The 13,072-nt window shown below is 41.6% G+C and overlaps 1 protein-coding gene across 1 annotated transcript in view; it reads right to left on the bottom strand.

Moving 5' to 3' along the window:
• whrna (whirlin a) overlaps window positions 1–13,072 on the bottom strand; it is a 199,360-nt gene that overhangs the window by 95,427 nt on the left and 90,861 nt on the right. Inside the window, exon 5 of the mRNA XM_078551285.1 lies at window positions 2,225–2,433. Within this exon, the coding sequence (XP_078407411.1) occupies window positions 2,225–2,433 (209 nt within the window). The remainder of the gene's footprint in view (window positions 1–2,224; window positions 2,434–13,072) is intronic.

Raw genomic sequence — 13,072 nt, 5'->3', positions numbered from 1 at the left:
GCCCGCCCAGCGTGAAACTCGAGCGGCAGTGCTGAGCGCTGCCTGTGCCAGTGGGAGGAGGGGGAGCGCGAAGTTATCTCAGGGAGATGAAGAGATATAAAAAAATTAAAATGTAATAAAACATGTCCCATCATGTGACTCTGTCAATGAAAAATTAATTTTTTTATTTTATTTTTATTTGCTTTTGGAAACCTTACCCTGTCCGTAGATGAGGTTTCCAAAAAAAAATGCAAAGGCTGCTTGGTCTTTTCGCCAACCGTTAGGTTGGACGGGCAGCGAAAACTTTACGTTAATTGATAACTTCATGGCCTGAACAGGCCTTTTAATTGTCAGCGGACGTGCTGCCAGCTCTGACGTGTGCCCGCTAACCGAGCTATCGCGCGACTGCGCGTTGACGTCGGCACGCTCGGCCGACCTCAATGTGCGTCATTTCACGCTCGAGCGAGTCGGGCGCACGCCTGCCCGTCGAGCGAACATTTCTGCCCCATGGAACTGTACGAAGCATTTTAAGGCATTTTGGTGTGATGTGGCATTGTACCAATTCACCTATTATACTTGACTAGATTTTATGTGCCCCCACCAGGTGCCCATAAAATGCTAGGTGCGTAGGTGCCAAAATCGTCAGCCTGCCTGCCACATATTTAAGTGAATAATTAAAGGTCAATTAGGCTTGTTAGCAAGCCTATTGACCAGGCTAATACTCTGCCCAGGCCGCGATACAGTTCGCGTGGTCAGATGGGCGGGAGTGGGCAGGCTGATTTTGTGGCCTAGATGAAAAACGGTGGGAAGGAAGGGAGATTGGCTGCACCTCATTCGGGCGGGTCAGTACCCTGTGTGCGACGGGGGTACCAACCAATCCCAACATATCACCCCCCTCCCCACTTCTTTCCTCGCCACCTGTCCTCCAAAACCCAGTCCCCCACTCTCTGGGCTCTTGGGTCCTTCCCCGCCCTAAAAGCCTGGGAATTACCTTGCTCCAGCAGCCATCCGTCTTCGTGCGTGCTCCTTCTAGCAGTCCTGACAGCACACACTACCGAACTCTGGCGCTACTGGGGCTGCTAGCCAATTAGATTGGCCAGCAGCTTTCAAGGGCAGGACTTCCCACTCAACAGCGAAAGTCCCATTTTTGCCTTGTTTAGTCCACTCAGACATGTTATGGCTGCAGGGCAGGCTGCTTTCCACTGTGTGGACTGTTGGCCAACTTTTCTTTTCGGGAGGGCAGGACAGGGAGCAAGCAGTCTGATCCCCCACCCCACCCCTGTAAAATGCTGTCCATTTATTTACTCATACTTTCATTCAGAAATTGAGTTGTTACATGCTGTTGAAATGAAGTAGAAGGCATTTTACTCTGTATTTGTCATGCTACCCTTTACATGGAAGTGCTTGATACTGTACCTGAAATGAGGATGTGTTTCATTTCTGGTATCAACATCCCTCACATTAATGCAATAGTAATACTGTCTACTGAACGACTGCGGTAGCATTACAATCACTATCTGAAGCACTAGTCCATAGTGGAATCAGTTTGTTTGACCAAAATAGCTCTCCGTGCTCCATCAAGTTTTATCTTCTATTGTTTTAGGCTCCTCTAATTCATTTCAGTGAGCACAGTTTCTGTGCAACGCCTTTGCAGTTCGACCAGTTCTAATCACGTTTAAATTACTGATCATAGCATCACATTTCCCTGCACCTCCTTCTGGTTCCTTACTTGCACACGTTGTACCTGCTCCTGCCCTCACAATTACCATCTGCACACATGCTGGTTCTTTCTCTCACTGTGCAAATTATGTTAAGCTCTCAAACACATCCCTTCAACAGGCTGCACTCTTAACACACTCCCATGTCAGACCAGTATCGAGCCAAAGCAATATCACAAAATTTGTTGAGGAAATAAAAATAGCTGGGGATCAGGATTGAAAAATCAGCTGGTATTCATTTAGAAATATTAGCCTCACTTAAGAAACCATTAAGAGGAGGGATAATGGATATTAAAAACAAAGTCTTGAAAATGGCTGCAACCATAAACAAATACCCGGGGAATAAACGTTAATAAACTATAAATCATACTTCTCAAACAGAGAAAAAGAAACTTAGCAAACTGCTCTACAGAATTGGATCATTTCCCACTTAGATGCCCAAAGATTTATTTCTCATAAGAAACATTAATCATGTGATGATATTAGAAGTATTGTTCCAGAGCTGAAGAAATGAAGCCAGGACTTACCCTGCAGGACCACTAAAGGCAGCTGTCTCACGGAGCTCTGGGCCTGTAATCCATTTAGTCTCATCCACTACCGTCCGAGCATGAGGCAACCTCCCAACGTCTTTTATTGTCATCATGAGGTGGCGTGAAGACTTTAGGATTTTCACAGCTTCATCGTGGGGAATATTGAGAAAGCTTCTGCCGTTTACCTCTATAATCTGGTCTCCAACCTAGTAGACAGAAACCTCACAGTTACTGTAAACCACAGGCATTAGAAATATCTACTGTTGGAATTAAGTACAAAGCAGCATAATAAACCCATTTAATTGGATTACATTAGGAATTCCTCACTGATAGCTTATTTTACTACAATTTTTCGTGGAATTGAGGATATTAAAATGGTGCAATTGGGCAGAATTTTGTTATTTCTACGATTTGCACTGTTGAAGGCCAGAGCATGGGTTGTGCCTACTGATTCCACTGATTATGATCCCAGCTGTGTTAGCTAAGGAAGACATCTTATGGATATTATGCTTTTTCCTACACGAAGAAGGTTAAAATTATCTGGGAAAATAACAAGGGCCCAATCTTATTCACCTTCCTGAAGACAGCGCACAGTCAAGGACTTCAAATGTTTGGGAACTGGTCATGACTGTCACAAAAAAAAAGGGAAAATGACAAATTGTATAAACGAAATGAAATAATTTGGTCAAAGTATCTGAATAAATGTCAGTTTTGGGATTTTTGATCACTTTTTGTTTCTCTGTGGAAATGATTTTGAGATCCAGTTATATTTAAAGTTTGTGCATTCAAATAAATTGCACTTGCACATGTCTGAAAAAAAAAAGCACATAAAGGTGGTTAAAATGTTAATGTTAAAATGTTGATGTGATTTCCCAAAGACCAAAGACAGGCACTAATTTGTTAGCCTGTAGTTTACCTCAAACACATTGTATTGGGAAATCACTAAGCCCCTGCAGTTGGCAAGAATTCTCTGATTTAAGACAACCCCATTGTGAACAGAGAGACTAGGATTACAGGCAGAAATATATTGGCAGTTAGGTTTTAAACACCAAGTAGACAGTGAGATTCAGAAGACTGGGTAGCAGAAGGCTGGTTAGAAGCTACTTGTAATAAAATTTGGTGTGGGATAGCAGGTTGCATCGATTCAATTATGTGTCCAATCGTAAATTGCGGTGGATAATCACTTGACCTTTCAAAAATAAAGCAGCTTAATAATTTGTTCTCACTTCATTTCAATAAAATATGAATATTCCGTCTATTAAAAGATTGGAGAAGAACTTGTAAATGCATATGTGAAAGGCAGGATATCCAGTTGCACATCAAGGGGGTAGGTCGCGACATCACCCTAGTTTACGCTATTGTATAAGTGGTTCAGCCTTGGTTCAGCGGTAACACTCACACCTCAGGGTCAAAAAATTCAAGTTTCCACTCCAGAGACATGAGCGCATAATCCAAGTTGACGCTTCAGTTCAGTAACTGAGGGAGTGCCAAACTGTCAGAGGGCTGTCCTTCAGATGAGACTTTACACCTACCCACTCAGCTGAACATAAAAGATTCAATAGCACTATTTCAAAGAAGAACAAGGAAGTTCTGTGATATGAATGAATGGGAGAATGAATGAATCCTGGCCAATACATATCCTTCAAACAATATTGCTGAAACAGATTAGCTGGTCACTGATCTCATTGCTATTTCTTGGCCCTTGTTGTGCACAAATTAGCTGGTACATTTCCTACATCGCAACAGTGATTCTGTCTCAAAAGTAGTTAAGTGGCTATAAAGTGCTTTGGCACATCTGTAAGACATGAACACTATATAAATGCAAGTTTGTTGTTTCTTTATTCTGAATTGACTAATAACATTAGGAAATGTTGGATCTGCTTATAGAAACTGTTGCATCACTGGAGCTATCTACAGCAGCCCTGAATTTATTACAGCAAACTTGCAATATAATATAAACATAAGAAAATGGTGCGCAGAGAAGCAAATCATCTGGTCCATTATGATAGCTCCACACAGATGTGATCCCTAATGCATAATAAGTCAAAACAAGACATTTTGTCGAAGCTTTTCATCTTGCACTCATCAGAATATCAATGTCAGGGAAAGCAACAACTTTATACTGTATGAGAGGAGAGTGCTGATTGGTTGACAAGTGGACACTGATTGGTACAGGCATTGCCATGGAGAATGCACCAGTTAATGGTGACTGACAGTTAACTGCCAAGCATTGTTTGAAATTTAAACCAGGCAGCTTGACTCTGATTGGTCAAAGCATTGCCCTGAGGAATGATCCTGTGAATAACTATCGCTTATTTTGTTTAGCTGAAACAGGTGCAATGAATGTACATGTTCTTTCTGTCTGCAAAGAACAGGGCCCTGCGTATTTCTACATGTAGCTCCCAATACACGCAAATGTGCCACATTGTAACCCCGACTGACAATCTTAAATTGGTTGTCAGTGTAATTTTTAGCACAATGAGAATTATTTAGCAAATGTTGTCCAATCACAGAATCACATCTAATGTTGGACACTGTGTTTTGAGTTTTGCAAGCACAGACTGGGTACAGTCTGTACCTTGCCCGTTGCGAACAGCAGAAGGGACATGCTGTTTGATATGATCCGCCAGTCTTTGGGATGTATGGCCACATACTTAGCATCGCACAGGCACTGAAATTCATATACCACATTACTCATTTGTGTGATAGGCAGTACAAAAATTTGAGCAACAGGTGAAGCTAGCTGTTTCACGCTGCCACTATGCAGTGGCAAAATGAGTGATACTCACCACTAACAGGATGCTGCTGTCAAGCCAAAAAGACATTCTGCCTATCTCACAAATCAGTCACCATTAACTGGTGCATTCCCCATGGCAATGCCTCTACCAAACAGTGTCCACTTACCACCCAATCAGCACTCACTTCTCCTGACATTGGTATTCTTGTGATTGCCCTGATGAGTGCAAGATGAAAAGCTTTGACAAAATGTTTCTTTTTTCAGCAATACTCAAGTTCTGTACTACCAAACGACTATGTGCATTTTACAACAGTTGCCACTCCCCGCCAGCAGCCTTGTAATTTCCTGGGAGTTGCAAAAAACAAACTATTAAAAATTGCAAATCCAACTAGAGGAAAACAGCAGAAAAATTCCTCTCCAACCCTTGTCAGGATAGTTTATTTTCTGTAATCCATTGTCAAAAATTACACGGCAATAAATGGATCCTGGAAGACGATATAGTTTCATATCCTATGTGTCAAAATTTGGTCATATCCTTGGTCTTGCATTACGAGACATGCCTCTTGATACACATCACATAATTGGCCATAAATAATGAGTTTAATAATTTTATATATCTCACCCAGCCATGTCCCAAAATCATTAACACCCTTTATTCTTTCTCATTTATGTAGTCATGTAGTCATTTATATCCTATTCTGGGGCAGAATTTTCCATTCGACATGCAGGCACACGCCCGACACGCCGGAACATTAAATGATGCGGGTGTACGTCCAGACGGGTGTACATCCATGAGCGGGATGAGGCTTCCTAAAGCTTTTACAAACTAAATAAAAAGTTTTTTTGAAAAATAAAAACATGTCCCATCTCATGTGACACAGACACCACTAAACTCTATTTTAAAATAATTTCCAATAACATTTATAGACATTATTATAGCTTCTTGACAGCCTGGAATGCACACCACCTTTATAATAAAAACAGAAAGTGCTGGACGCCCTCAGGAGGTCTGGCAGCATCTGAGAAACAATCAGCAGTGATTTATCTTCAGACGTATTTCCAGCATTTTCTGTTTTTATTTTATATTTCCTACATCCGCAGTAGTTTGCTTTTATCCCACCATCTTCATACACTGTTGTAATGTGGAGAACACTTAACCACATGGCATAGACTCTTAAAGTGATATCTTCATACAAACAGAGATGTAAAACTACGGCTGGTTTCTTATATTCTGCAGTTCTTCCAGTTCTAGTGTCAATCTTGCATTCCCCACCACAGTGGTTAAACTGGGGAGTAACCTGCTCGGACTCAGTTAATATTTCCAGAAAATCACTTTGACTAGAAGGTTTCAGAAATGTATTATTTTGGTCCTGGGAATGGTAATTAGATAAACATAGGGAAATAGAAGGTGAGGTGTAATGGGGGCAATTTGCAATTTTAAATAAACCATTCAAAAGAGTGGGTGAAATGTTACACCTAACTAGGTGAAGCTCGGAAACAATGGGCAAAACCTTTTTGCTCAGCAGGCAGGCATGTGCCTGTCCCGCTCAAGCGTGAAATGATGTGTGTTGACGTCGAATGAGCATGACAGCATCAATGTACAGTTGCGCGATAGTTCGGTTGGCGGGTGCGTGCCAGTGTCAGCAGTGTGCCCGCCGACAATTAAAAGGCCTGTTAAGGCCATTAAAGAATCAGTTAACTTTAACTTTTCGCTGCCCGTCTAACCTTACGGTTGGCGGGCAGGCAAAAATGCCAAGCATCCTTTGCATTTTTTTTGGGAAAGCTCATCCACAGGCGGGATGAGGTTTCCAAAAGCAAATGAAAATAAAATAAAAGCTTTAAAACTTAATTAATAACATGTCCCTGCTCATGTAACAGAGTCACATGAGGGGACACGTTTTATTACATTTTTCAAATCTTTATTTTATTTTATAAATGCTTCATCTCCCTGAGGCAGCTCTGAGGCCTAGGGACCTGCTTCTGTGGTGTACATTCTATGAATCGATGATTTAGCATTATGCATAAGTGCATATTTTTAAAAAAGATATAAACTTAGACTGGTGATGTTGCAGTTCGCTGATTGTCAATGTTCTGCGATGGAATTTACTACCGCAATTTTAATGTTGACCAGCTGGCAGAGGGTGGAACCAGGGCACTTCACCATTGGGAGGGGACGTACATGGCAGCTCTTGGCAGCCGCTGAAGAAGGGGCTCTGGCATAGCTCTGGGCATGGGCTGTTTCTAGGGAGATGAGATCTGGTGCAGGGAGGGGCTAAAAGACATGGAAAAATTACAAAATGAAACAGGAACAGGACACAACGCAAAAAAAAAAAATCAAAGCCTGTTTTTCAGCCTTATCAGTTCAGTGGCTTCTTGCTCAGAACTCCAGCTGATGTGAGATTGATTTTTCAATGCTGGCATTTAGTGTATCCACATTTTATTGCTCATTATTGACAAGCAAATAAACGCAGACGTGCTAAAGGCGGTTGGCATCATAAAATTCAGGTTAGCTCGCCTCAAAGTTTCTAGACACGGCTGGTCAATGGCTTCACCGTAAAGATACACCGCTTTTACATCTAACCACGAGAAATACAACAGCATTAGTTGAGCTAGTGCAACCTTACGAACAATATCTGTGACATTAGATATGATCACATGATTTTACACAAATAGTGGCGCTTTCATCGTCTCGATTTCTTGTAGCTCTCCATCTGGATGGTGGAATGATACATTGTTAGTCCAGTACACAGACGGTAGTGCAGTAGTGAGTGATGCGGCACCCTGGATACATATGTATCCATCCACATAATAGAGTTCCTAACTCTTTTCGAATAATATAACAATATGCTGAGCATCCGAAATCATCCAAAAGCCTCATTTACAGACAAAATAAATACAAACCTTGAATCTATGAAATTCACTTGGATAGTGGAGTGACAGGTAGGTCGTTAAATTTCAATAATTTTCATTTTTCCCTCCTTAAAGGGGCTTTCATGAAAATGTGTTTAACAAATTGGTGTTTTGTGAGAGAGAAGAGTCATGCATTAATTTTGTCACAGTAATAACTGAGCCAAGTGCTCTGGTACAAGTTTGGCACAACTGGGTGAAATAATCTGTTCAGTCTGTTCTTTGCAGGCCTGTAGCACTGCTGCAAGTGCAGTTACCGTGGTAACAACAGGGGCACTGCTACAAGCATCATAGGGCTGTGTGCTTGCAACTGGAGCAAGCAAGAGCTTCTCTGTAAACAGTTAAGATTATCCAATGCATGTCTGATCTCACATATTGCAGTTGAAAGATGGCAATTTAGATCACCTTAGAAAGAAAACAATCCAGCTGAAAAAGGCAGAGAGTGTTGCACAAAATAAATCCAACAGGAAGCCCTTTGAATGAGCCTTACAAATAAATTAGTCAAGGTGGTGAGATAAAATTGAGGCCTAGCTGCTGTTAAACTACTAGAAATGTGCTAATACAACATAGTTTACAATACACTTCAACACAAGGCCTGTAAGTATAACTTAGGAGACAGTCTAACACTTGAACACATTCTTGTCTTGTTCTTCACACTGGGCAACTGAATTGAAAACAATGTCAACAAAAAGCCCAGGCAACCCATTGTGTAAACTTAATATTGAATCATTTATAATGTTGGGAATAAGATGGAATTCCCACCAGCTCTCTGCTGATAATCAAAGTTAACCTGCAGAGAACAAAGCCTGGAAACGTGTTTAAGCACAGATGTGCTGCCTAGTCATTGACCTCAGTGTGAAGTGCAGCACAGGTCCACTTTGTCGACCATGCTGTGTAATACCTTTCCCCTTGAAACAGGGGTATATAGTATTATGGTAGCAATACAGACAAAAAAGTATTGATTCCCTGTTATCCACACAGTTAAATTTGTCTTTCAAGAAAGAGGTGTTTTATCCAGCTAAGCATCTACCTCCAACATCAATGTAACTTGGCAACAACCAGATGCTTTCCCTCAGGCAAGTTCCCAGTGTGTTTTTCTGATCATTACGATTTACTTGCTACAATCTAATTCACCCCTCACTCTCCAACAAACTGTGCAGCAGAAAACTGAAACCTGCTTGTTTGAAAAGGTTTCATAACTGCCTCAAGTGTAGCTTGGTTTGCCCTTGTTTGGGTATGTTGCTGTGAAAGTTGCTTTTCGAGCACTCTCTGCAGAAGTCGTCAGCAAATCTCACTGCGCTATAAATAATATAAGAGTATCTGCTCAGTCCCAGATGGTGGACAGTGCTAAGATAGTATAAAATGTCTGTTCAACCTGATACTGGCATCACTGTCATTTTAATCAAGTCTAAAATGGAGATGATTGCAAACTTAGATTCAAGCTATTAATCAAATGGCTAATAGCAGTGTGATTTTATTTTGTGTTGTGACAGATACATAAAATGAAGAAAAAGCATACCATTATACCGCTTTTACAATGCCAATAAATAGCATAAATGGATTCTACCGGGAGAAAAAATCCCAAAAGTGTGTCGGATGGGGACTGTAATAAGATGTAGGAGCAGAAGTTGGCCATTTGGCACATCGAGTCTGCTCTGCCAGTGAGATCATGGCTGATCTGATAATCCTCAACTCCCCCCCCAGCCCCGCAGCCTCTACAGCCCTTTGCGGTAAAGAATTCCACAGATTCACTACCCTCAGAAAAGAAAATTCCTCCTCATTTCTGTCTTAAATGGGTGACTCCTTACTCTGAGATTATGCCCTAGACTCTCCCACAAGGGAGTACAACCTCTCAGCATCTATCTGGTCAAGTTCCTGAAGAATCTTGTATGTTTCAATAAGGTCGCTTCTCATTCCTCTAAACTCCAATGAGTACAGGCCCAACCTACTCAACCTCTCCTCATAAGAAAATCCCTCCATACCCAGGATCAACCCTAGTGAACCTTCTCTGGACTGCCTCCAATGCCAGTATATCTTTCATTAGGTAAGGGGGCCAAAACTGTAGGTGTGGTCTAACTAGCACCTTGTATAGTTTTAGCAAGACTTCCCTATTTCTATACTCCATTCCTTTGAAATAAAGGCCAACATTCCATTTGCCTTCCCTATTAGCTGCTGAACTTGTATTTTAACCTTTTGTGATTCATGCACGAGGACTCCCAAATCCCTCTGTGCTGCAGCTTTCTGCAGTCTTTCTCCATTTAAATAATATTCAGCTCCTATATTTTTCCTGCCAAAGTGCATAACCTCACATTTTCTCACATTATATTCCATCTGCCAAGTTTTTGCCCACTCACTTACCCTGTCTATATCCCTCTGTAGACTCCCTTGTGTCATCCTCACCACTTGTCTTCCCGCCTATTTTTGTGTCATCCGCAAATATGGCAATATTACATTCACTTCCCTCATCCAAGTCATTTATATTGTAAATAACTGTGGCCCCAGCACTGATCCCTGTGGCACTCCACTAGTTACAGGTTGCAGTCCTGAAAATGCCCCCCTTATCCCAACTCTTCTATTAGTTAGCTAATCCTTTATCCATGCTAATATACTACCCCCAACACCTTGGGCCCCTATCTTATTAAGAAACCTTATGTGCAGTACCTTATTGAACGCCTTTTGGAAATCCAAATATATTACATCTGCTGGCTCCCCCTTTATCTATCTTGCTTGTTACCTCAAGGGATTCTAATAAACTTGTCAGGCATGATTTCCCTTTCATGAAGCCATGCTGACTCATCTAAGTGCTCTGCTATTACATCCTTTTAACAGACTCTAACATTTTTCCAATGACTAATGTTAAGCTAACTGGCCTATAGTTGCTTGTTTTTTGTCTCCCTCTCTTTTTGTGCAAGCGTATTACATTGGCAGTTTTCCAATCCTCTGGGGCTTTTCCAGAATCGAAGGATTCTTGGAAGATTACTACCAGTGCATCCATTATCTCCGTAGCTACTTCCTTTAATATCCTAGGATGCAACCCATCAGGTCCAGGGGACTTTGCAGCCTTTAGCCCCATTAGCAGCGATAAGCGTCTGTTTTATTGGGAGTTTTTGTTCACAGGCAAATTCAAATAGGTTTTGATCAGGCTGGTTTGTGAATCTCTTTAAAGTGGGACTGTCTTCCTCGAAAGCCTTTGGAGAGCCTTGTTCTTGCTCAAGAGATCAAAGAGTTAAAAGAATCATGAGGATCCTATCCATGCTGGAAATACCCAGCAGGTGTGGCAGCATCTGTTCAATAACTCTGTTCCTCTCTCCACAGGTGCTGGTACACCCGCTGAGTATTTCTAGCATTTTCTGTTTTTATTAGAGATGTTGATTTTGGATCATTATCCATGTTTATGCAGCCAGTGGAGAAGCTGATCTGGAGGTAGCATATGTTGGAGAGTTGGGTATGATCTGCCAACAGTTCCCTGCTATGTACTATTGATGGACCAGTCTCCCCACTGGCAAGACAAATTTAAACAATTATTATATGCCATATTTGCCCAAGAGACATTAGCACAGTTGACAGTGTGGTGCCACAATTGACTCAATTCCCTCATGCTAATAAAGGATTTCTGAGGTTTTCAATGAAAACAAATACATTCCTTGGCCCATCAGATTGCCAAGAACTTAATTATGTACTCCAGATTATTTGAAACCACATGCCCTGACAAGACTGCCACAGATCATTTGTCCCTCTTAGTTGTTCCTGTGTGACTCAGTGCTGACACCCACACCTCTGAGTTGGAAGAGTGTGGCTTCAAGTCTAGGCTGACACTTGAGAGCAAAACCGAGGGAGTACTGCATTGTTGCTTAATTCAGTTGAGGTGCTAAAGCAGGGCCATGTCTGTGGGTTCAAGTGGATGTAAAAGATTTGAAAGGGCAATGAGTTCTCCTAACACGTTGCTCATCATTTGTTCCTCTATCGATACCATCAAAAAACATGTGGACGGGTCATTTGTCAAATTTTCTGTTTGAGGGGTTTTGCTTTGTGCAATTTGGCTGCTGTGTTTACCTATGTAATGACTACACTTCAATTCATTGGATATGAAGCACTTTAGGATCTCATGACAATATGAAAAACACTGTACAAATGCAAGCTCTGTCTTTTGAGCTCATCCCAACACCACTGGATCACTAGGTTAAGACAGACAGTGCATAATTTATATCAAAAATTTGGATCTGGAGACCAAATGTAATATTTCCAAGTTTGCGGATGACACAAAACAGGATGAGAATGTGAATTGTGAGGATGATGCAAAGAGGCTTCAAGAGGATTTGGACAGACTTAGTGAGTGGGCAAGAACATGGCAGATAGAATATAATATGGATAAATGTGAGGTTATCCATTTTGGTAGGAGGAACAGCGGGTCAGTGTATTTTTTAAATGGTGAGAGATTGAGGAGTCTTGATATCCAAAGGAACCTGGGTGTCCTTGTTCATAAGTCACGGCAAGCTAACATGCAGGTGCAGCAAGCAATTAGGAAGGTATGTTGGACTTTATTACAAGAGGATTTGAGTACAGGAATAAAGATGTCTTCCTTCAATTGCATAGAACCTTGGTTAGACCACACCTGGAGTATTGTTTACAGTTTTGGTCTCCTTACCTAAGGAAAGATATGCTTGCCATAGACGGGATGCAGCAGAGGTTCACCAGACTAATTCCTGGGATGACAGGATTGTTCTATGAGGAGAGATTGAGGAGACTGGCCTACATTCTCTAGAGTTTGGAAGAATGAGAGGTGATTTCATTGCAACTTACAAAATTCTTAAAGGGCTCGACGGGGTAGATGCTCAAAGGATGTTTCCTCTGACTGGGGCGTCTAGAATCAGGGGACAGAGTCTCAGAATAAGGGGAAAGCCATTTAGCACCGAGATGAGGAGGAAGTTCTTCACTCAGAGCATAGTGAATCTTTGGAATTCTCTACCCCAGAGGGCTGTGGAGTCATTGAGTATGTTCAAGACAGAGATTGATAGATTTCTAGATGCTGATGACATCAAGGGATATGGGGATGGCATGGGGAAATGGCATAGAGGTAGACAATCAGCATGATGTAGTTGAATGGTGGAGAAGGCTCAAGGGGCTGAATGGCCTACTTCTGCCCCTATGCTCCGATGTTTAATCAAACTTAGGGTTTTGGTGAGACCACATCTGGAATACTG

The sequence above is a fragment of the Cetorhinus maximus genome, chromosome 10 (assembly GCF_964194155.1).
Source record: "Cetorhinus maximus chromosome 10, sCetMax3.hap1.1, whole genome shotgun sequence".
Lineage (NCBI taxonomy): Eukaryota > Metazoa > Chordata > Chondrichthyes > Lamniformes > Cetorhinidae > Cetorhinus > Cetorhinus maximus.
Note: the sequence above shows the minus strand (reverse complement) of the source record. Positions and strands in the feature narration are given on the sequence as shown.